The sequence below is a fragment of the Artemia franciscana genome, chromosome 7 (genome assembly GCF_032884065.1).
Source record: "Artemia franciscana chromosome 7, ASM3288406v1, whole genome shotgun sequence".
Classification (NCBI taxonomy): domain Eukaryota; kingdom Metazoa; phylum Arthropoda; class Branchiopoda; order Anostraca; family Artemiidae; genus Artemia; species Artemia franciscana.
In genome coordinates, this window is record NC_088869.1 from 26,679,616 (window position 1) to 26,702,846 (window position 23,231).

At 35.8% G+C, this 23,231-nt stretch overlaps 1 protein-coding gene across 8 annotated transcripts in view; it reads right to left on the bottom strand.

Moving 5' to 3' along the window:
- LOC136029081 (sodium/calcium exchanger 1-like) overlaps positions 1-23,231 on the bottom strand; it is a 150,047-nt gene that overhangs the window by 35,530 nt on the left and 91,286 nt on the right. For 5 of the 8 annotated variants that reach the window (XM_065707136.1, XM_065707132.1, XM_065707134.1 and 2 more), the window contains exon 4: positions 11,994-12,127. In XM_065707136.1, coding sequence (XP_065563208.1) covers positions 11,994-12,127 — 134 coding nt within the window. The remainder of the gene's footprint in view (positions 1-11,993; positions 12,128-23,231) is intronic. The other 3 variants (XM_065707137.1, XM_065707138.1, XM_065707133.1) reach the window with 1 other exon arrangement.

Consider the following 23,231-nt stretch of genomic DNA (forward strand, 5'->3'; position numbering starts at 1 on the left):
GGAAGGGGGCAGTATCAAAACTCTTTTCTGTAGTGAAGTGTATTTGTCTTGAACAGTCTTGGAAAGGACTAATAAAATCAAACTGAATATTTGATAAATAATGATATTAATTGCTGAAAGCTCATCAGTTAAACATTTGATTTTACTGTAATTGTTATATTTAATTTCAATGTTGCAATAAGTATAAACGAAAATATTTCTAATATAATTTGCTTTCAGTAAAGTACTAATGATGCTGTAGGTTTTAGAATTTTACAGTGAGAGAAAAAGGCAAAACCCAAGCTCTTGTGTTTAGATATTTTGTTCTTTTCAAGCTTGATTCGCATATTCAATTTAAGTTTCACTCGTTAAAATTTATTTACTCATTTAAATTAGTACCTATCGTCCATTTGTTTGCTATGATTGTTTACTTAATTTCTGTTCTTTTTGGGTTTTAATTCTGCTTCATTGGCAAAATATTTTTCTTCGTTTTAAGCTTGATTTGCATATTCGACTTAAGCTTTACTTGTATTTAGATTTATTTATTCATTTATATTAGTTGTATTTTTTTCTATAGCTGTTGTATGTCTTGTTGCTATAATTGCTTGTCTAACTTTTGTTCGTTTTGGGTTTCATTTATTCTTGAATAGTAACTTTTGGTCGGTTTGAATTTGAGTTATTATAGGTCTCTGTTTGTTCTGATCTTAAGTTTAATTAAACGAAAAAAAGAGTTTTTTTTAAATGAATTAAGGAGTGACATTAAAACTTAAAACGAACAGAAATTATTCCGTATTTGAAAGGGGCTTTTCCTCCTGAACGCCCCGCTCTTTACGCTAAAGTTTGAAACTTTTCCTTAACTCTACATTTAAAAAAAGTTAAAACCTTTAGCGTAAAGAGCGGGGCATTGAGGAGAAAAAGCCCCTTTTAAATACAGAGTAATTTCTGTTCGTTTTAAGTTTTAATGTCGCTCCTTACTTTCAGTTAACAAAACATTTTTTTTTGCTTAATTTCTGAACGTTTTTGAATTAATGCATGGTTTGATCTCGGCTCTCCGCACATAAATAATTAAACCGAAATTTGCGTATTAATTTTTTGGGGCTAAATGGCTTTTTCATAGCTTTAATCAGAAGATTTTGAAAAAAAGGAGCGAGAGAGGGAGCCTAGTTGCCCTCCAATTTTTGGATTACTTAAAAAGGCAACTATAATTTATAATTTTTTACGAACATTTTTATAAGTAAAAAATATACGTAGCTTACGAATTAAATTATGTAGCGAGCTTCTATATTCGTGTGTTTTTATTGCGTATATGAGGGGGTTCACCCCTCGTCGATACCTCGCTCTTTATTTTAAAGCTTATATTTTGTCCCAATTCCTTAAGAATGACCCCTGAATCCCAAAGGCCGTAGAATAAATAGTTGAAATTACAAACAATACTTTAGCGTAAAGAGCAAGGTATTAGAAGGAGGTAAACCCCTCATATGCGTAATAATTTCTCTTTGTTTTAAGTTTTAATAATGCTTCTCACTTTCAGTAGAAAAAACTTTTCATATTTATTTTTCCATTGTCTTTTAAATAATGCTAGAAAACCCTGAGCCCCCTCCATTGAAAGTCTCTTCCCCCATGAGAAGTTCCTCCATGGAAAGATCCTCCCCGGTAACCCTCCCCCTTAAATATCCCCCCAAACCAAAAAAATTCCCCTGAAAACGTCTGTACACTTCCCAGTAACCATTACTATATGTAAACAAAGGTCAAAGTTTGTAACTTGCAGCCCCTCCCACGGGGACTGCGGGGAATTAAGTATTCCCCAAAGAAATAGTTATTGGATTTTTCGACTATGGTAAATAAAATGGTTTTCTCAGAATTTTAATCCGGTGACTTTGGAGAAAAAATTAGCGTGGAAGGGGGCCTAGGTACCCTCCAATTTTTTTGGTCACTTAAAAAGGGCACTAGAACATTTAATTTCTGTTAGAATGAGCCCTTTCACGTCATTCGAGGACCACTGAGTCGATATGATCACCCCTAAAAAAAAAAAAAAAAAAAAAAAAAAAAAAAAAAAAAAAAAAAAAAAAAACGCATCCGTGACTTGTCTTCTGGCAAAAAATGAGAAATTCCACATTTTTGTAGATAGGGGCTTGAAACTTCTGCATTAAAGTTCTCTAATACGCTGAATCTGATGTTGTGATTTTCGTTAGAATCATATGACGTTTAGGGGGTGTTTCCCCCTATTCTCTAAACTGAGGCAAATTTTCTCAGGCTCGTAACTTTTGATGATAAGACTAATCTTGATTAAACTTATATATTTAAAATCAGCATTGAAATACCATTCTTTTGATGTAACTATTGGTATCAATATTTCATTTTTTAGAGTTTCGGTTACTATTGAGCCTGGTCGCTCCTTACTACAGTTCGTTACCACGAGCTGTTTGACACAACCTGTACATTTGTTGAAAAAACTTTTCTTTGGAAATTTTTTTTAATTAATTTCTGTTCATTTTTTATTGCCAAAGTTTCAAGTTTTTCGAAATTCTCTATTTCATATATTTTTTTCCAAAATAATTTAACAGTTTTGGCAAGAATTAATAAAAGTAAACTGAATATTTGATATATATATATATATATATATATATATATATATATATATATATATATATATCAAATATTCAGTTTACTATATATATATATATATATATGTATATATATATATATATATATATATATATATATATATATATATATATATATATATATATATATATATATATATATATATATATATATATATATATATATATATATGTTAATTGCTGAAAGCTCGCCAGCTCAAGATTTTGTTTCACCAAGGGTCGGATTTAAAGCTTTGACGCTTTTAGGCTCAAACATTTTGGCCGCTCTGTTTTTGCAAGAATTTCGGAGGAATCCCATAAACTTCGGGGATAGTGAAAGCCACAGGCCTAGTAGGCGTATTGGTAAATCCTGGTCTGATTTCACTGCAATTTTTACTTTATTTTCAGTGGTGTAATAAGTATAAAAGAAAATATTTGTAATGTAATTTCTTTTAGTAAAGCGCCAAGTACGCAGAAGACCTTATACTCAGACCGTTGGAGAAACGGGCAGTAATAATACTCTGGTTTGTAGCGAAGACACCATTTAGTAGAATTCCATAACCCCTACTCCCTGAAAACGACCTCGGTCTAGCAACCAATCCTCAATCCAATTCTCACTTGTCCTTGAATTCTGTTCTCCCAACTATTATAATAAAAAAAGGTAAACGAATTTTTCAGAACTTTGTAGCAACTTAAGTAATAGAATGATAATTCTAAGTCGAAAAATTGGTTATCAAACAGTTCGTGGTAACGAACTGTAGTAAGGAGCGACCCGGCTCAATGGTAACCGAAACTCTAAAAATGGAATTTTGATACCAATAGTTACATCAAAAGAATTGCATTTTAATGCTCATTTTGAAAAAATAAGTTTCATGAAAATTAGTTATGCCCAGCAAAAGTTACGAGCCTGAGAAAATTTGCATTATTTTAGCAAATAGGGGGGAGACCCCTCTTGAAAGTCATACAATCTTAACGAAAATCACATCATCAGATTCATCGTATCATAGAAGCCTATTATAGAAGTTTCAAGCTCCTATCTACAAAAATGTGGAATTTTTCCACATTTCTTCCACGCCCTGCTCTTCACGCTAAAGTTTTTTACTTTTTAAAAAGTAGAGTTAAGAGAAAGAGTCTAACTTTAGCGTAAAGAGCGGGGCGTTGAGGAAGAAAAGCCCCTTTCATATACGGAGTAATTTCTGTTCGTTTTAAGTTTTAATGTCGCTCCTTACTTTCAGTTAAAAAAAATTGTTTTTTTTTTTATTTAATTTAAGCAAGAGAATGATACTTTTACCGTTAGAGAAACGGGCAGTAGCCATTCTCTTGTTTGTAGTGAAGACAACGTTTATTAGAAGTACACAACCCCTACTCCCTGAAGACTACCGCGGTCTAACAACGAACCATTAATCCAATTGTCACTTGTCTTTGAATTCTGTTCTCCAAATTTTTATAACAAAAAAAAAAAGATAAAGTGACTTTGCAGAACTTTGTAGCCGCTTAAGTAAGAGAATGATAATATATGAATCTATGAAGCATCCCTATCGTTTTGAATTCCAGCTATGTAAGCGTTACAGCTATACCAGCCTTTCTGAAATATTTTTCAGTAGATGAAGAAATAGCCATTCTCAACCTCAGAGTGGTTGAACCACTTATTGACAATCATTAATATGTGAAACAGTTTCTATTTTTTACCTTAGTTTTGAAGATTATCTAGTTAATATAATCTCAAGATCTATAGTAATCCATGTTTTTCCTTAAATTTACCCAAATTACGGCCTCTGGCATATGCATCAACGCTTTCATATCCTTCTCACTGTCATATTTGTTTTGACAGTGACAAACAAATATAAGCGTCAACCCCGGAAGCATAGTTCTTTGACCTTTGAACTATTTTGAAAAAAAAATTATATCTCAAAATTTTGATCGGATGCCCTTTGGCAAAGTGGGACGTGGGCTAGTTGCCCACGGTTCACTTTTGACTCTTGAAATGAAGCTAGAAGTTTCAATATCCAATCGAATAAGCCCCCTCCGAAGCTAATACTAGCACCCCTTCCACAAAGACATTATATTCTAGTAATAAGCAACCTACATGAGTTACAATCCTCGCCCCGGGGTAGGGAGAATTTTTCAACCCCCCAAGTTGTAGTAATTTGAATTTTGGACTAATTTGAACAAAATGGCTATTTGAAAATTGTGATAAGAGACACTTGGGGAAAAAATGCGCAAAGAGTGGGGGGAGAGGCTTGTTACTTTTGATCATTTTCGATTCTTAAAAACTTACAACTTACACAAGTTACAATTCTAGTCCCGGGTGCTATGCAGGATATCTCAACCCCTAAGTTATAGCATTAGAATTTGAGACTATTTTGAAGAAAATGACTATCTCAAAATCTTTATCGGATGAGTTTGGGGAGAAAAGCATGGGGGGATGGATGCCCTTAGATCACTTTGATGGCTCTTAAAAAGATAACTACAACTTTTAATTTCAAATCAAATGAACCATCTCTAAAGTTTATAAGATCAACCATTACATAAAACTGTATATATCCCTGATGCATTAGCTGACAACACTTGCTCCCAGTTCTGGGGGAGTGTATCGACACTGGAGTTTTGATATTTGATCTTTGAACTATTTTGACCAGAATAGCTATTTCAAAATTTTGATTGGTTATTTTTGGGGAAAAGGTTCTTGGGGAGGGGGAGCATTTCCTCCTTCCGTAAAAACCTTAAATACCCGTAAATTTTACAACACTTGCCCCTGGATTGTGGGGGGCTGTTTCATCCCTGGAATTTTTGTTATATTATCTCTGGTCTATTTTGGAAAAAAATGACTATATAAGAAATTTGACTAAACACGTTTGGGATAAACATGGTCGGCAGGGGGGCTAGTCACAATCAGATCACTTTTGACTCTTAAAAGGGGAATTAGAAATTTCAGTTTCTAATCATTTGAGTCCCTTCCAAAGTTTATGCAACCACCTCTTCCATATGCCCCCTCGATATAAGTTACAACCGTTCCCTAGGCTCTGGGGAGGGGAGGCGTTATGTTTACAGCGAAATTTTTGTTATCTGATCGTTTCACTATGTCAAATAAACTGGCTATCTTAAAATTTTCATTGGATGTATTTTGGGAAAAGAGGCTGCGTGTGAGTGGGGGGGAGTAGATCCCCTCCTTTTACTTTTGGCTCATAAAGAGGTAACTAGGACTTTTAATTTCCAATCAAATGAGTCACGTACGCATTTTATGCGGCCATCCTTGAAATAAAACCTTATACGCCCCGGGGCACAATTTAGAACACTTGTCCACGGGGTCTGGGGTGTCGTTTAGACCCTGTAGTTCTGTTACCTGATGCTTGAACTATTTTTAAAAATGGCTGTCTCAAAATTTGTATCGGATGGGTTTGGGGGAAAAGAACGCGGGCGGGGGCTAGTTGTGCTCGGATCTCTTTTGAATCTTATAAATTGAACTAGAACTCTTAATATCGAATCAAATGAGCCCTCTCTGAAGTTTATACGAGCATCCCTTTAATAATAACCATATATGCCCCAGGGCATAACTTACAGCACTTGCCCTCGGACCCCAGGGGGCTGTGTCAACACTGGTGTTTTTGTTATCTGACCCTTGAACTATTTTAACAAAATAATTATCTCAAATTTTTATCGGATGAGTTTGGGAAAAGAAGGGCTTGGGGAGGCAAGTTACCGTCGTATCTCTTTTGACTCCTAAAAATTGAACAAGAGCCTTCTATTTCCAATCAAATGAGACCTCTCTGAAGTTTAAACGAGGATCTCTTCCATAAGAGCCATATATGCCCCAGGATATAACTTACAACGCCTGCCCCTGGACCCTTGGGGGTTAAGTCAATACCGGAGTTTTTGTTATTTGACCTTTGAAATATTTTTAACGAAATGTCTATCTAAAAAAAAAATCTGATGCATTTGGCAGAAAAGGGTGGGGTGAGGGGCTAGCTGCCCTCCGATCACTTTTGAGTTTTAAAAAGTGAACAAGAAGTTACAATTTCAAACCAAATGAGCCACCTTCGAAGTTTGTCTGATCATCCCTTACATAAAAACCTTATGATAACTTAAAACACTTGCCCCGGGGCTCTGGGGTTTGTGTTGACCCAGACTTTTGTTATCAGATGTTTGAAATATTCAAAAAAATGGATATCTGAAAAATTTGTATCGGATGGGTTTGGGATAAAAGGTCGTGGGGGGCTAGTTGCCCTTGGATCTCTTTTGAAACTGGAAAAGTCAACTATAACTTTCAATTTTAAATAAAATGAGCCCTCTCTGAAGTTTATACAAGTATCTCTTCCATAATAACCATTAATGCCCAAAGGGCATAACTTACAGCGCCTACCTGATATAGTTTTTGCTATCTGACCTTGGAACTATTCATAACAAAATGGTGAAATCGGGTAATCTTTTACCCGATAGATTTGAAGAAAAAAAGAGCTTGAAGGGTGTTAGTTGCCCTCCAATTTCTTTTGACTTTAAAAAGTGAACTAGAGCTTTCAATTTCCAATCAAATGAGGCCTCTCTGAAGTTTTTGAGAGCATCCCTTCCATAAGAACCATATATGACCCCAGGGTACAACATATAACTCTTGTCCCTGGGCTCGGGGGTGGGGTTTTGTTCTGAAACTGGAGTTTTAACTATATAACCTTTGAACTAGTTTTAACCAAATGAATATCTCAATTTTTATTTTATTAATTTGGAAAAACAGGGTGTGGGGGGCTAGTTACCCTCCAATCAGTTTTTACTCTATAAAAGGGCGCTAGAACATCCAATTTCAAATCGAATGAGTCCTTTCTGAAGTTTGTACTACAATCACTTCCATAAGAAGTGCCTCTGGGACAAAAACAACAAATAATAATAAAATGTTGGAGCCGTATGGCCTCCACTACAGGCAACGCTATAGTATCGCCTTTAATAAGCAATGTCTTTGTAAGACATGAAAAAAGTAAAAAAGAATTTAGTAAAAGATATACGTAACTTATAAATTAGCTTACGTAAAGAACTTTTGTATTCTCATGTTTTTATAGGGAGTTAGCTCCCTCGTCAGTACCTTGCTCTTTACACTAAAATTTAATTTTGTCCCAATTCATTAAGAATGACCCCCGAATCACAAAAGCCGTAGAATAAATAGTTGACATTACTAAAAATAATTTAGCGTAAAGAGCGAGGTATTAAGAGGAGGTTAGCCCCTCATATGGGCAATAATTTCTGTTTGTTTTAAGTTTTAATGCTGCTCCTTACTTCCAGCTGGAAAAAAACTTTTTCATATTTATTTTTCCATTGTTTTTTTTTAAGTAATGCTAGTAAATCCTGCGCTCCCTTCATGGAAATTTTATTCCCCATTACAAATTCCTCGACTGAAAGTTCCCCCAACATATCCCCCTCTTCTCAACCCCTGGCCCGAATCAAAAAATCCTCCTGAAAACGCCTGTACGCTTCCCAATAACCATTATAATATGTAAGCACTGGTCAAAGTTTGTACTATACTGAATAAAATAGCAATCTCAGAATTTTGATCCGTTGACTTTGGGAAAATAATTAGCGTGGGAGGGGGTCTAGGTGCCCTCCAATTTTTTTGGTCACTTAAAAGGGCACTAGAACTTTTCATGTCCGTTAGAATGAGCCCTCTCGCAACATCTAGGACAACTGAGTCGATACGATCACCCCTGGGAAAAAAAACAAACAAAAAATAAACAAAAAAAAAAAAACAAAAAAACAAACAGAGTTAAACACACATCCGTGATCTGCCTTCTGGCAAAAAATACAAAATTCCATATTTTGTAGATAGGAGCTTAAAACTTCTACGGTAGGGTTCTCTCATACGCTGAATCTGATGGTGTGATTTTCGTTAAGAGTCTATGACTTTTAGGGGGTGTTTCTCCCTATTTTCTAAAATAACACAAATTTTCTCAGGCTCGTAACTTCCGATGGGTAGAAACTTATATATTTAAAATCAGCATTAAAATGCGATTCTTTAGATGTAGCTATTGGTACCAAAATTCCATTTTTAGAGTTTTGGTTACTATTGAGCCGGGTCGCTCCTTACTACAGTTCGTTACCACGAACTGTTTGATTTAAGAATTATCCAAATTCAGAAAAATGGCACGATCTGGTTTATACTTTGGTCAAAATACCCAGAAAACAAAATTCGATTGAACACTAAAGAAACAGTGTGGAAATAAAATATAACAATTGTAGGAAAAAATCTTTAGGGAGAGACAAAGAAATCTACTTGACAAAAGAGGAACAACTCTTTTTTTTTTTCTTTTTTTTATCGAAGTTTTAGTTCTGCTGAATATTATCCTACCAAGGGCAAAAAATTCTTCAGATATTCCAAAAAATTAGAAAAATTTTATTGGACAATCTTTGAAAAAATGCCGGTACTAAGAAACCGGATTCTAGAATAAATTCTAGAATACTTACCAAATGTCAGAGTAAATATTTACCAAATGTTCTAGAGTAACCTGGCACAGGAAAAATCCTACAAAATTAAAGCTTAATAGCTTAATTATCCAAGTACCAATTAGTGTCTATTCTTTCTAGATTATTTTTCTTGTTGTTGTGATGCGAAAAAGTTTTTTAAACGTTCAAAAAAGTTTCAGAAAATCTGAAAACACGGGTGGAATCGAGCTCTAGACAAACAAGAAAAAGTATAAAATAAATAGCGGTACCAAAGTCTATGATGAACTACAGCTTGCGAGTTTAATTTCTCTTAGTGACAATTCGTGACTAGCTTTTCTGTGTGTTTGTCTTCGGGGAAGGGTGGGGGGTAAATATTCTGGCCGTATCCAGGGGAATAAATGGTTTGAACCTCCTCCCCCCCTGAAATGTTTGTCTGACTCGTAAAAAGCGCAACAAAATGAATATAAAACAAATTTTTGGCGTTTTTAAAGCTTCTTAGAAACCCCCTGCCCAGGAAAAAATCCTTTTGTAAACCTCCCTCTCCTGGAAAAGATCCTGGATATGGCCCTTCTTTATTCTATGGGTTTTGACTATAGCTTTTAACTCTCCTAATCTACAAAAATTGTAAAATTAGATACAGAATCTAAACAAAAACCTTATAGTATGACCATTTTTAGAAATACGGTAGTTTCAAATATGTAACCCAAAGACATGCTATTTAAAAACAACCACAGTAGAAAACATCCCCCAAATAGGAATTCTTGAGTAATTTTTATCCCTACTTAAAATTTCCAAGAAACGTGGCAGGTTCTTAGTAACTTGCTAATGTCATTAAACAATGAGGAATTTCATTAATGCTATAGTTTACCAGGCCTCGGTCGAAAAACAAAATGAATCTTCGATTTTTTGTTTGGAACTTGGAAGCTCTTGTGATTTTCCCCTCATGGAAGGATTTTAAAAACAGTATAGTTCTAGCTCAACTCTTTTGGTGAACTATTTCCCATTGCCCCATCTATATTCCTCCCCAAAGGTGTGCATTAATTGGTCAGTAGTGTTGGCCTTACATGGTCACTTAGACCAGAAAAAAGTAGTTGAAAAGACGGCCATACAAGGTTCTCCTTATTTTATTTTTTTATCAAATCATTAATACTGTTGAATTTTTCAACGACAACACACAATTCAGTAATTACTTTCACGAAAAATTATTAAAAGATGTTAATTTTGTTTACTGCCTTCCACCAATGATTCTCTTGAATTCTTTTTGATAGTTTTTATTTTTATCATTATTTTGTCATTTGGTTTATTGTTCATTTATAGTGTACTACATTCATAGATTCATGCATCAATACTCATTTTTAATAAAAACTGTGATAAATACTTTTTTTCTTACATTTTGTGAAATTATATATAGATTGGAAGTAGTATCCCTATATGCACTCACAATACAGCCCTATCCAGGTGTACAATTGGAGTCACTAATCTTCCCCCTTATAGGTCCTTTGGATACAGCAAAAGCCCTATGCCAATGTGCTATCTGAGACATCGGGTCTATCGAGCATCTTATATTACGTAATCACTTCCGATTGATAAGGAAATTTCTGAAATCATTATCTGAGTTTCGTTTGCTAAGTATGTTATTCAATAAATGAAGTAAATTTGAAGTGACATGATGTCTAATAAACGAAGTTTTAATATGGATTCTAATACATAATTGGTAGAGTTTGTTTGTACTATAATGGTTTCGAGCCGATTATTGATTATTGATAATTGATTATGACTACAACCAGCAAGGTATCATTATTATAATGTAACGGCCCTGAGCGCATCAGTTTTCCATTACCGGGCTTACGCATGGGTTTGGGCCCCCACACTTCCATCAGGACCCCGTGCTTTCACCAGGATCTTGTGTCCCCTCCACTACTCCAGTGCCACCACCCCAAACTTTTTGCACCTTCAATGCCTCTTTTGAACTTTGAAATTTGTTTAACTTTTTTTCAACACTTTATTGGGACATAATTTTTTGGGGATGCGTTATCAGGATATGGCGTAATTATTCATGTTGTCAGTGAAACAATAGAATACATCCCGTCACAGCCCTAAACACCTTTTCTTTTGAGATAACAACTAAGTCAACAAAATTCTTAGCTTCTAAGCAGTTTTCCATTGATTTTATGAAATTTACGGGTGTTTTTGGACTTTCATTTTCATTTTCATTTTTATTTTCATTTATTTTAATTGATTATTTTCATTTTTTGGGACTTAGAATTATTTGGAGACTTAGAATTATTTTGTGACCCAAAGAATTCCTTGGCATGATTCCAAGAATTTCAAGAGTGGTGCCTTATCTGGTATTGCGTAATTATTTCTGTTGTCAGTAAAACAATATAATGCATCCTGTGACAGATATAACTTCTTGTCTTTTGAGATGACAACTGAGTCAACAACACTTTTTAGCTTCTAAGCAGTTTTCCGTTGATTTTGAGAAATTTATGTTGTCTTTTTTTTGAGCTTAGGATTATTTTTATTTTTATACTTAGAATTATTGGGGACTTAGATGGGAGGGCTGTCACAGGATGTATTGTACTGTTTCACTGACAACATGAATGATTACGCAAAACCAGATAAGGCATCATTCCCGAAATTCTCGGAAACATGTCAAATAATTCTAAAACTTTAAAGGAATTTTAGAACTTTTTGAATATTCAAAAAATGACGGTTTGAAAGAAAATAAAGCTTTTTTCTTATCATTCACCCCCTCCCCTCTAAAATTTAGTCGTATTCCTTTCTTGTCTCATTAACGAACAGTGGGTAATTGCACAAAAACCTGGGCTTATGCAACACCAAAGAAAAATTGGTTTCTATGGCTTCCATCTACCTATATCTATATCTTCGATCAAGATGTTCAAAACCAATTTTACAAGCCTATTTTCGGGAAATTTTAGGTCACCCTATAAAGGATCGTCAAAAATAGGTCTTCCTACCATCACTTACCTTAAATTCTTTACTTTCTTTAATCCTAATTTGTACACGTGTCACATCACCTAATTTTGGGAGACCTAATAGTGCAATCTTCTCCTCTTCTGTTAAACTTGAGCCTTTGGGGATTTGGCCTGCAATTTCATCATCTGAAAAATAGAAGTAAATGAATTAAAAAAAATAAGTAAAAAACATAAGTAAGTGAACTCATATAGGTAATAAGATTTTGAAAATTAGTCTTTTTTAAAGCAAAAATAAAGAAAGCAAATGAGCAACAGTAAAAATAAAATAAAAAAGGAGGCTGCAGAAAGCCTGCCTCCCTTTCTTCTTTATTGTAAAATGTCACTAGGACTCACCTGAAAGCATATTAAACCGCCAAAAATATAACGAGTTGGTGATTGTAAGGATTTTATTTACTGATTGCTAGCTTTCAAAGCATTTGAACAAAAACATTTTATTGTTTACAGCAATGCAAATAAACAAGTCCTTCCCTGCTTCAAACGCTATAAAAAAAATTTTCGATCCTCAATTCTGTTGTCTCAGAGCATTTGTTTTTGAAGCATTAGGGATACAAGGCCAAACTTTTGCACAAAGAGTGGGAAGTTCAGCGTGGCAGTTGCTCCATCGCATAAAGAAGCATTGTTTTTTTTAGTTCTAATATTTCTCTTTACTTTCATTTGAAATAAACCCTGTTTAATTTAGTCTCTGTTAGATTTAATGTTTTAAGTGATTTTGCTGCAGAAACATAATTTTTTTTTTACGTTTTATTCTTTCTCAAAGAACAACCATTTTAAATTTCAATCCAACATAATGTTGAAGCCGGTGCCAATCCAATCATCGATTGGATGTCGTAGTTAATGACCCCCAAAAACTCTCAAAATGATATGTCCAAAGAAGAATGTTTTCCTTTGAGAAAAATGGCGAGAAAATCCTTAAAAGAATAAAATCGAAACATGCTGTATTCTTAAAATCCACCTTGTTTTCTGTTTCCTGAAACCCAGGCAACATTTTAAGTTTTAAGGAGCGGTTTTGTCCCATAATATAAAACCTAGCACAGCCAATGTCACTGTTTCTAAAATTTCAGTATGCACAAGTTTAGGCTGCGTTAGTATACCTCAAAATATAATAATTCTTAATTTCTTTTAGGTGCAGCTGATGGTGAAAGCAATTTGATTCTATGCTTAAAAAACAAGTTTTCCGACTGAAAGTAAGGAGCAGTATTAAAACTTAAAACAAACAAAATTTTAATATGCATATGAGGGGATTGCCCCCTCCTCAACACCTATCTCTTTGCGCTAAAATTTGGCTTTTTGTTACAATTATTTAAGTTGTTATTTAAGTTTTATTTATGTTATTTAGGTTGGTTATTTAAGTTTACTCTTGAACCATCAGGGCCGTTTAAATAGAATAATAAGTTTTTTAAAAAGTTCTAAAAAAAAATTTAGCGTAAAGAGTGAGGTATTAAAAAGAAGGCAGCTCTCTCATATACGTAATAATTTCTGTTCGTTTTAAGTCTTAATTTTGCTCCTTGCTTTTAGTTGAAAAAAACTTGTTTTTAGTAAATTCCTGATCACTCCCTTAAATCTGGCTCGCCCTCCGTTAAAAATTTACTTCTCCCATGAAAAATTCCTTCATGGAAAGATCCTCCCAAGTAACCTTTTTCCTCCCCAAAAAAGTATCTGTATACTTCCCAATAACCAATACTATATGTATACAATGGACAAGGTTCATAGCTTGAAGTCCTTCCCCGGGGAACTCGGGGGGCCAAGTCGTCCTCAAAGACATAGCTACTAGATGTTTCGACTGTGTTGAACACAATAGCTATCTCAAAATTTTGATCAGGTGACTTTGGGGGAAAGGGGGCGTGGGAAAGGGTCTAGCTGCCCTACAATATTTTTGGTCACTTAAAAAAGGCACTGGAGCTTTGATTTCAAATCAAATAAGCCCTCTCTTGATCCTCTAGGACTACTGGTTCCATATGATCACCTAGCCAAAAACAAATAAATAAAAACATATAAACACTCATCCATGATCTCTTCTTCTTGCAAACAATGTCAAATTCCCCAATTTTATATATGAGAGCTTGAAAATCTATGTTGTAGGGTCTGTTGAATCTGTCGGTATGATTTTCATTAAGATCACTGGATTTTTTCGGGGACGTTTGCCCCTTTTTTGAAAGTTGGGCGGATTTTCTCAGGCTCGCAACTTTTGATGGGTAGATGAATTTTATATACTTTGAATAAGCATCAAAATTCAATTCTTTTGGTGCATCTATTGTTATCCATACTCTTGGAGTTACCGTTCGTTACCACGAACTGTTTGATTACATACTGATTGCCGCATAAACGCAGTACCGATAGTTGCCAAACCACATGTTCTTTGATTTATTATTTGTAATAATTGAATAGCCCTTTGCATTATGAAAATCCTCCCTACTTATAGATTTATTGGAAATGAATAAAAAGGCAGACTAATTAGCATAAGTATATCCCCCCTCGTCCCCGAAGAGGATCAATCTTCACAATTCTTGATAACAAATTGTTCTTTGTGGTAGATGATATATCCCTAAACTACGGAATTCAAAGCCTGCTAGCACTTGGGCCGTAAAGTTAAATGGACTAATTTTCTTAATTAGCGTGTTCTTGGTTAAAGATACCTTCTTACCAAATTCCCAGTTAATACCCACACTTCAGAACAGAAGGTAGAACGGGCACAGAAATGGTGGGCGCGTCTGAAAATCTGTCCGATTCGCATCCCTGTCCTAATTTATTTGTCTCATAAGTTTAAAAGCTGATTGGAGGTAGGAGAAGGGGTATAAGTCACTGAAAATCATCATTCTCATTTCCCATAGACATTGGGTACTTACCCATAAATTTCAAGTCGGTCAGTGACAAAATCAGTATCTGACCTCCTCTCTACTGAAAAGTTGGCTATAGAAGGTGGTGTTAGAGAGTACAATGGCACACTTTGCGGCTGAGACCATGCAGATAAGAAATATCTTATGGCGCATGGAGGAGATGTTTTTAAGATGCCTAGATTTCCATTTGGAGGTAGAAGCGGATTGAGATGGGGAGTTGAAGGGCCAATCTTTCCACTTCACTTGGGAACTTTAATAATGTACAATGGAAATCCTAGTGTCATCCATTTTCAAAATCGCGGAATACCAACACGGGTCTGGCAAAGACTGCACATTGCAAGGGAGAAGGAGGGATGATGTTGGAGGATTTACAGTCCCAGTCTGCACCTCAATGAATGCAGACAGAAAATTCTTGCTTGATTTCACCTCAAACAGGACGGAGCAAGTCTACCTGTTTGCTTAGAATTTGGTGGGGAGAATATGGGCTTTTGGAGGCGCGATGGGGTTTCTTTGTGCCTTAAATCATACAGTTTGAAAGTGATTTTCCCTTTCAATGTAATGTATTGTGCCTATCTTTCTGCTAAACAGTTGAGAGTGAGAGGTGTGTGAAATGTTGGAGGGGCAATAGGCTCACTGTAGTTTTGTTGGAGGGGCAATAGGCTCACTGTAGTTTTGTTGGAGGGGCAATAGGCTCACTTTGATTTTCCAGTCACAGAGATTAGAAGTTCTTGCATAATCCTGGTTCAAACACGGTGTAACATGCTTACATTGGTCTTAAGAAGTTAGCTGGATAATTGGAGGGATCAGTTACCCACTTTAGTTTTCTATACATGTTGATTGAAAATACTCCTTTTTTATTCCAGTTCTAACAAGGTGCAACATTTTTAGCCGTCTGGGAATAAGTTGGTGGTAGGATGGGTGACATGATATTGAACGGTCCATGGGTCCTCTTTATGATTTGACTAACGTGAATCAAACAGTTCGTGGTAACGAACTGTAGTAAGGAGCGACCCGGCTCAATAGTAACCAAAACTCTAAAAAATGGAATTTTGATACGAATAGCTACGTAAAAAAATCGCATTTTAATGCTGATTTTAAATATATAAGTTTCATCAGGTTTAGTATTACCCATCAAAAGTTACGAGCCTGAGAAAATTTACGTTATTTTAGAAAATAGGGGAAAACACCCCCTAAAAGTTCTAGAATCTTAACGAAAATCACACCATCATATTCAGCGTATCAGAGAACCCTACTGTAAAAGTTTCAAGCTCCTATCTACAAAAATGTGGAATTTTGCATTTTTTGCCAGAAGGCAGATCATGGATGCGTGTTTATTTGTTTGTTTGTTTTTTTTTCCCAGGGGTGATCGTATCGACCCAGTTGTCCTAGAATGTTGCAAGAGGGCTCATTCTAACGGAAATGAAAAGTTCTAGTGCCCTTTTTAAGTGACCAAAAAATTGGAGGGCACCTAGGCCCCCTCCCACGCTAAGATTTTCCCAAAGTCAACAGATCGAAATTCTGAGATAGCCATTGTATTCACCGTAGTCGAAAAACCTTATAACTATGTCTTTGGGGACGACTTACTCCCCCACAGTCCCCGTGGGAGGGGCAACAAGTTACAAACTTTGACCAGTCCCTACATATAATAATGGTTATTGGGAAGTGTACAGGCGTTTTCAGGAGGATTTTTTTGGTTGGGGGGAGGGGCTGATAAGAGGGGAATATGCTGGGGGAACTTTCCATCGAGAATTTGTCATGGGAGAAGAAAATTTTCATGAAGGGAGAGCAGGATTTACTAGGATTACTTAAAAAAAACAATGAAAAAGTTTTTTTTCAGCTGGAAGTAAGCAGCAGCATTAAAACTTAAAACGAACAGAAATTATTACCCATATGAGGGCTCACCTCCTCCTAATACCTCGCTCTTTACGCCAAAGTATTTTTTAATAATGTCAACTATTTATTCTACGGCTTTTGTGATTCAGGGGTCATTCTTAATGAATTGGGACAAAATTTAAGCTTTAGTGTAAAGAGCGAGGTACTGACGAGGGGGCAAACCCCCTCATATATGTAATAAAAACATGAGAATACAAAAGTTCTTCACGTTAGCTAATCTATAAGTTACGTAAATCTTTTACTAATAAAAAGATTCGTAAAACGAATCTTAAAAATTCTAGTTGCCTTTAAGTTCTAGTCTTAATTAAAAGTTCTAGTTGCCTTTTTAATTAGCCAAAAAATCGGAGGGCAACTAGGCTTCCTCCCCCGCTCTTTTCTCTCAAAATCATTCGATCAAAATTATGAGAAAGCCATTTAGCCAAAAAAAAAAAAAAAAAAAATGCAAATTTCGTTTTGATTATTCCTCTGCGGAGAGCCAAAATCAAAACATGCATTGATTCAAAAACGTTCAGAAATTAAATAAAAAAAAAAGTTTTTTTAACTGAAAGTAAGGAGCGACATTAAAACATAAAACGAACAGAAATTACTTCGTATATGAAAGAGGCTGCTTCCTCATCAACGCCCCGCTCTTTACGCTAAAGTTTTTTATTGTTTTAAAAAGAAGAATTGAAAGAAAGAGTCAAACTTTAGCGTAAAGAGCGGGGCGTTGGTGAGGAAGCAGCCTCTTTCATATACGAAGAAATTTCTGTTCGTTTTAAGTTTTAATGTCGCTCCTTGCTTTCAGTTAAAAAAACTTTTTTTTTATTTAATTTTTTTAAGCAAAGAACAAGATACTTGTTTTTTTTTGCAAAAGAAGCAAGGAGAAAGGATGCTGGATTCCTCACGACTCCGTATTTTTCTTTTATTATCCTAATTTTAAAATCCTTACATTATTTGGGCTTTGAAAAAGATGAAACATCCCACCTTGGTACTAAAAAGCTGGAGGATGGATTGACGGTGGAGAGTGGGTGTAGGAACATGATCCTGTGTTTCTCCTTCAATCAATGGAACTGAAATTCATTACATGGTTCCTTTAAAAAAAAAACAAAAAAACTGCCACCTGCCTAAGTTTGTGCTAAAAGTTGACGATGGAAAGACTGGCATAGTATTGCAAGATCTTTCTCTAATTATACAAATTAAAAATCCTTGCGTGATTCCGGTTCTGACTGGTTGCAACGTGCATATCTTTCAGCTAAGAAGTTAGTGACGGGAGTGTCAGGAGATGTTGGAGTACTTTTTACCTTCAATAATATAAATGAAAATCCTTGCATGATCCTCCTTCAAACAAGGTGCAACGTACCAGGCTTTTTCCAAATAAGTAAAATGTTTGGTGGGATCAGAGGGAGGTGGGACTTAGGGGCCATTCCCCCACTTTTTGCTTTCTTTCAATACTGATTGAAACTTCTTGTATTTTTCAGTTACAAAGAAGGTGCATCATCCCCAGGGACGTCTTTTAGAGGGCAGGGGGGCAGTTGCCCTCCAATAATGTGGAGAAAAAATTATTATATGTCCTATGCCCCTTGACTATCCGAATATTGACCCCTCTCCTCCCCTCGCGATAAAAACACTGAAGGTTTACCCCTGATTATCCCTGTGGTTTAACTTTAAGGTTGGTGGTGACCTATGTCGGATATATGGTGCCAAAATAGACTTGGTCCTGGGGTCAAATATATTGAAAATCCATACATGATTTTGCTTCAAACAAGGTGCAACATGCCTGTATCTGTGCTAAAAAGTTATCAGTAAGATGAGTATGGGGGAGGATGCATGCGCCACAAGCTCGCTTTGGCTATTCAATCATGCAAATTGAAAATCATTGCGTGATTTTGGCTTAAAAAGTAGCAATTTGCCAAAATTTCACGTGTAAGGAGCAGGGGGCGATAAAAAATCTCTCAGCTCTTCAACGACTATCGATAAGCGTTAAAAAAAACGTTTTAGATGTATAAATTTTCGATTTGTTATTCCAAAAAAAAATTGGCAACTGGGCTAGGGCGCCATCGCATGTCTTAGGCACTTTTAGATTTGAATCTATCTTTAATCTGATGAACAGAACAATTTAGGTAGTCAACAACCCAACTGGGCGGAACAATCTCAGACAGTCCTCTCTAGCATAGACTCTAAAACTCCACTTCAGCTCACCCCCTGTTGGTTTTGGAAAACCATACTTTTCGACCCGAAGCAGGAATTTTATGCAAGTTTCCAGCATCAATCCGGCCGGAGGTCCACACCTTCCATAATGGCTGCATAAGTTAGACCCCTAGATTGAAACTAAACTAAAATATGAAAAAAAAAAAAAAAAACAGAACAAAAACGTTATTCCCGCTGTACAATTTTCCTTCTGAATCAGAATTAATTTAGACAATTTTCAGCTAGAGTCGATTGAAAAAAAAAAACCTCCTACACTCTGTCAATTTTATTCGGTCTTCCGGGGGAATGTCGTCAATCATCTTCTTAATTTTTCTTTATCGAAACGTAACACAATCTGATGAGGCTATTTCGAGAAAGGACGACACACGTGGAGGAATTACGACCTAGAATTAAAGGACGTCAACCTGACTACACAGCTAGACATAACCACTCTAAGACAGTGTTTCCTAAATACTTCCTGAGAAGCTGGCAAATACAAGAGTTTTATCTTGGATATTGACACCATTTCTTTTTCTTATTATGACGTCCATTTAATTGGTTACTTATTAAATCAGGCAGAGTAATTCGGCTAACAGTAATATTTAAACTGGACAACAACATCTTCCATACTGTTAGAAATAAAGCAATCGAAAACATTTTTTTCATCCAGATCACAAGGTCTGCCCGGTTGGAAAAAACAAAGCAAAAAAGCATATACACCAGATGGTGCGTACTACGCACTGTGGAAACGTGCCTTACATCGTACAAAGTGTGTCAAACGTGCCATAAGATGCATGGAGTGGGAGAAGTATGCCACAAGTGGTGGAACCAGCTCAGCTTTAAGGTGCTCCAAAATTGGAACCAAGAAAGTGGAAAAACACAAATGAAAAGAGACAAAAACAGCAAGATGTTTCAAAAAAAATTAGTAAAGGAAAGTATGACATGAAACTCAAACTTCGATATCTTTTTTTGAACTATAATTTCACTTCGTTTCTTAGAAAAAGTTTTATTCTAGTTATGTTCATGCTCAGTTGCTATTTGAATTAGAAATGAAAATGCAGGGTGATCTAAGAAATTGTCTATGAGAAAAACGATTATTTCGGCAGGTAAACGCGAAAATGTTTAAGGTGAAAGGTTGGACGGGGATAGTAAATCCATTAAAAAAATAAGAGCACACGAATTACACTAAAAATATAGGGAAAAAACGCGATAAACCTGATTTTGAATGACAAACTTTTATCCTTTGTTTGCTTACTTGCCTTTGTGAGCGACTGAAAGTTTTAAACACGATTGAATAGAAAATAGAATTATGATGTGCGTTGGGAAAAACTGGGAAGAGGCAAGATCCAATGACATTTTAAAGGATACTGATCATTAAATAGGGCCGATAGCTTTTAATTATAACACTTCATTTCATCATACTTTCATTTGTAAAAGGATTTTAATTTCTAATCGGTTTCTCAATCACTCTGGATAAACCCCCTTCCGTTGTATTTTTTTCTGGAAACTAAAACACGTGGAAAATAACCCTCGGTAATTCTCACGGAACATCTCCACTTGAAAACTTAATTTGGCAAAGATAATATAAGACAGTTAAGAAGATAAATTCCCCCTGGAAAATTCACCCCCAGAAAGTTCCCTCACCAAAGAAGATCCTTTCTATGGATATCCACCCCAAGCACAACATCCCCCCCATCAAAAAATGTCTGCATTGACCCCAATAACAAATACATTACGTAAACAATCGGCAAATTTAATAACTTACAGGCCTCTCCCCACGGACTCTGGGGGGTCATTTTACCCCTGAAGACTTAATTATTTGATCTTTCAACTATACTGAACAGAATGACTATCTCAAAATTTTGATCAGATAACTTTGGGGAAAAAGGGGCGTGGGGAGGGGTCAGTTGCCCACCAGTCTTTTTGGTCATTTAAAAAGGGGACTTTTAATTTCCGTTCAAATACACCCTCTCCCGATCTTCTAGTCGTTGTTTCAATTCCATCCTCTCTGGAAGAAAAACAAATTAATAAACAAGCATCCATGATCTGTCTTCTGGCAAAAAAAAGCAAAATTCCACATTTTTATATACAGGAGCTTAAAACCTTTACTGTAGGGGTTTTTGGTACGCTACATCTGATGCCGTGATTTTCATTAAGATTCGTTGAATTTTATAGGGTGCTTCCCGCCTATTTCAAAAATCAGACGAACTTACTCAGGCTCTTAACTTTTGATGTGTAACACTAAATTTGACAAATTTTATATATTTTGAATCAGCGTCAGAAGTTGATTCTCCTGATGTATCCATTAATGTCAAAATTTTGTTGCTTAGAGTTTCGGTTACTATTGAGCCGAATCGCTCCTGACTTACAGTTCGTTACCACAAACTGTTTGATTTTCCCCGAAAAATACCCGTAATATCTCCACGCATAAAATTGAGTTTGCAAAGAGAAAGCAGGACATAAGACGAATTTCCTATAGAAATTCTGGAAAATTCTGCCGGTATAGAATTTTCCCTGGAAAATTCACTCCCTAGAAACTTCCCTCACCATGGAAAATTGTCCCTGTTGAAAATATCACCAGCAGAAAATCCTCCCCCTCCCCCACCCGAAAAATCTATGTATACTTCCCAATAACGAATACTCTACGTAAACAATGGGCGAATTTTGTAACTTAAAGAACTTTCCCCATGGGCTATGGGGGGGGGTCATGATATCTCCAAAGGCATAGTTATTTGGCTTTTTAACTATGCTGAACAAAGTGGGTATCTCAAAATGTTGATCGGACAATTTTGATAAAAAGGGGCGGGGGAGGAGACCTAATTGCCCTCTAAATTTTTGGTTGCTTAAAAAGGTCACTAGAACTTTTAATTTTATTTAAGAACGTTTTTATTGGTAATAAATATACGTAACTTACGAATTAACTTACGTAACGAACTTATGTATTCGTATATTTTTATTACGTATATGAGGGGATTCGCCCCTCGTCAATACCTCGCTCTCTTAGCTAAAGTTCAAATTTTGTTCCAATTCTTTAAGAATGGCCCCTGAATCACAAAGGGTTTAGTTAGAATAAATAACTCTTCTGAAAGTAATAAAAAAAAATCTGTACCGTGCAGAGCAAGGTATTGGCAGTTGCTCCATCGCTCTCTGAAAGTATTAAAAAAATCTGTACAGTACAGAACGAGGTATTGACGAGGGGGCGAACACCCTTTTATGCGTAATAGTGTCTGTTCGTTTTAAGTTTTAATGTTGCTCCTTACTTTCAGTTGAAAAAGCTTGTTTTTGTATCTAATTTCTGTTCCTTTTTAAATAATGCTGGGGAATCCGGCACCCCCTTCATTGAAAATTTCCTTCCCCATAAGAAATTCCTCCACGGAAAGATCCTCCCACGTAATCTTCTCCCTTGCCCCCCATCACTAAAAAAATCTTCCCTGAAAACGTCTGTATACTTCCCAATAACGAATACTATATGTAAACGATGGATAAAGTTCACAACTTGCAGCCCTTCCCCCGGGGACTTCGGGGGATTAAGTCATCCTCAAAGACATAATCATTGGATTTTTCAACAACCCTGAGCAAAATGACTATCTCAAAATTTTGAACGGGTGACTTTTGGAGAAAATTAGTGTGGGAGGGGGCCTAGTTACCCTCCAAATTTTGGGTCACTTAAAAAGCGCACTATCACTTTGAATTTCCGTTATAACGAGCCCTCTCGTGATATTCTAAGACCACTGGGTCGATATAATCACCCCTGGGAAGGAAAAAAAAACAACAAATAAACACGCATCCGTGATGCGTGAAAAATACAAAATTCCACATTTTGCAGATAGAAGCTTGAAACCTCTACAGTAGGTTTTTCTTATACGCTGAATCTGATGGTGTGATTTTCATTAAGATTCTATGACTTATTGGGCGTGTTTTCCCCTTTTTTCAAAAATAAGGCAAATTTCGTCAGGCTCATAACTTTTGATGGGTAACTTCTTTTTAGTGTTTTGGTCACTTTTAAGCCGGGTGGCTCATTACTTACAGTTCGTTACCACAGACTGCTTGATTATTTCATGGTGGTTCGCTTGACAAAAAAAAACCACTGATCTGTCTCCCGATTTTTTTTTCTTATTTTTCCAGGGCTAGCGGTTAACCAGAACATCATAGAAAAATGTTTAATGGCTCATTCCATAGCTATTTTTCATTTTTGCGTTTTTTTTTATAAATTCCACCTTCTAGAAGTGCCATATGATACAAAAAGTGGCACTTTCTGTGCCATTTCTCAAGGCGTGGGGCTAGCGGGCTATCAAAACATCGTAGACAGATGTTTAATAGCTCACATGAAATCTATT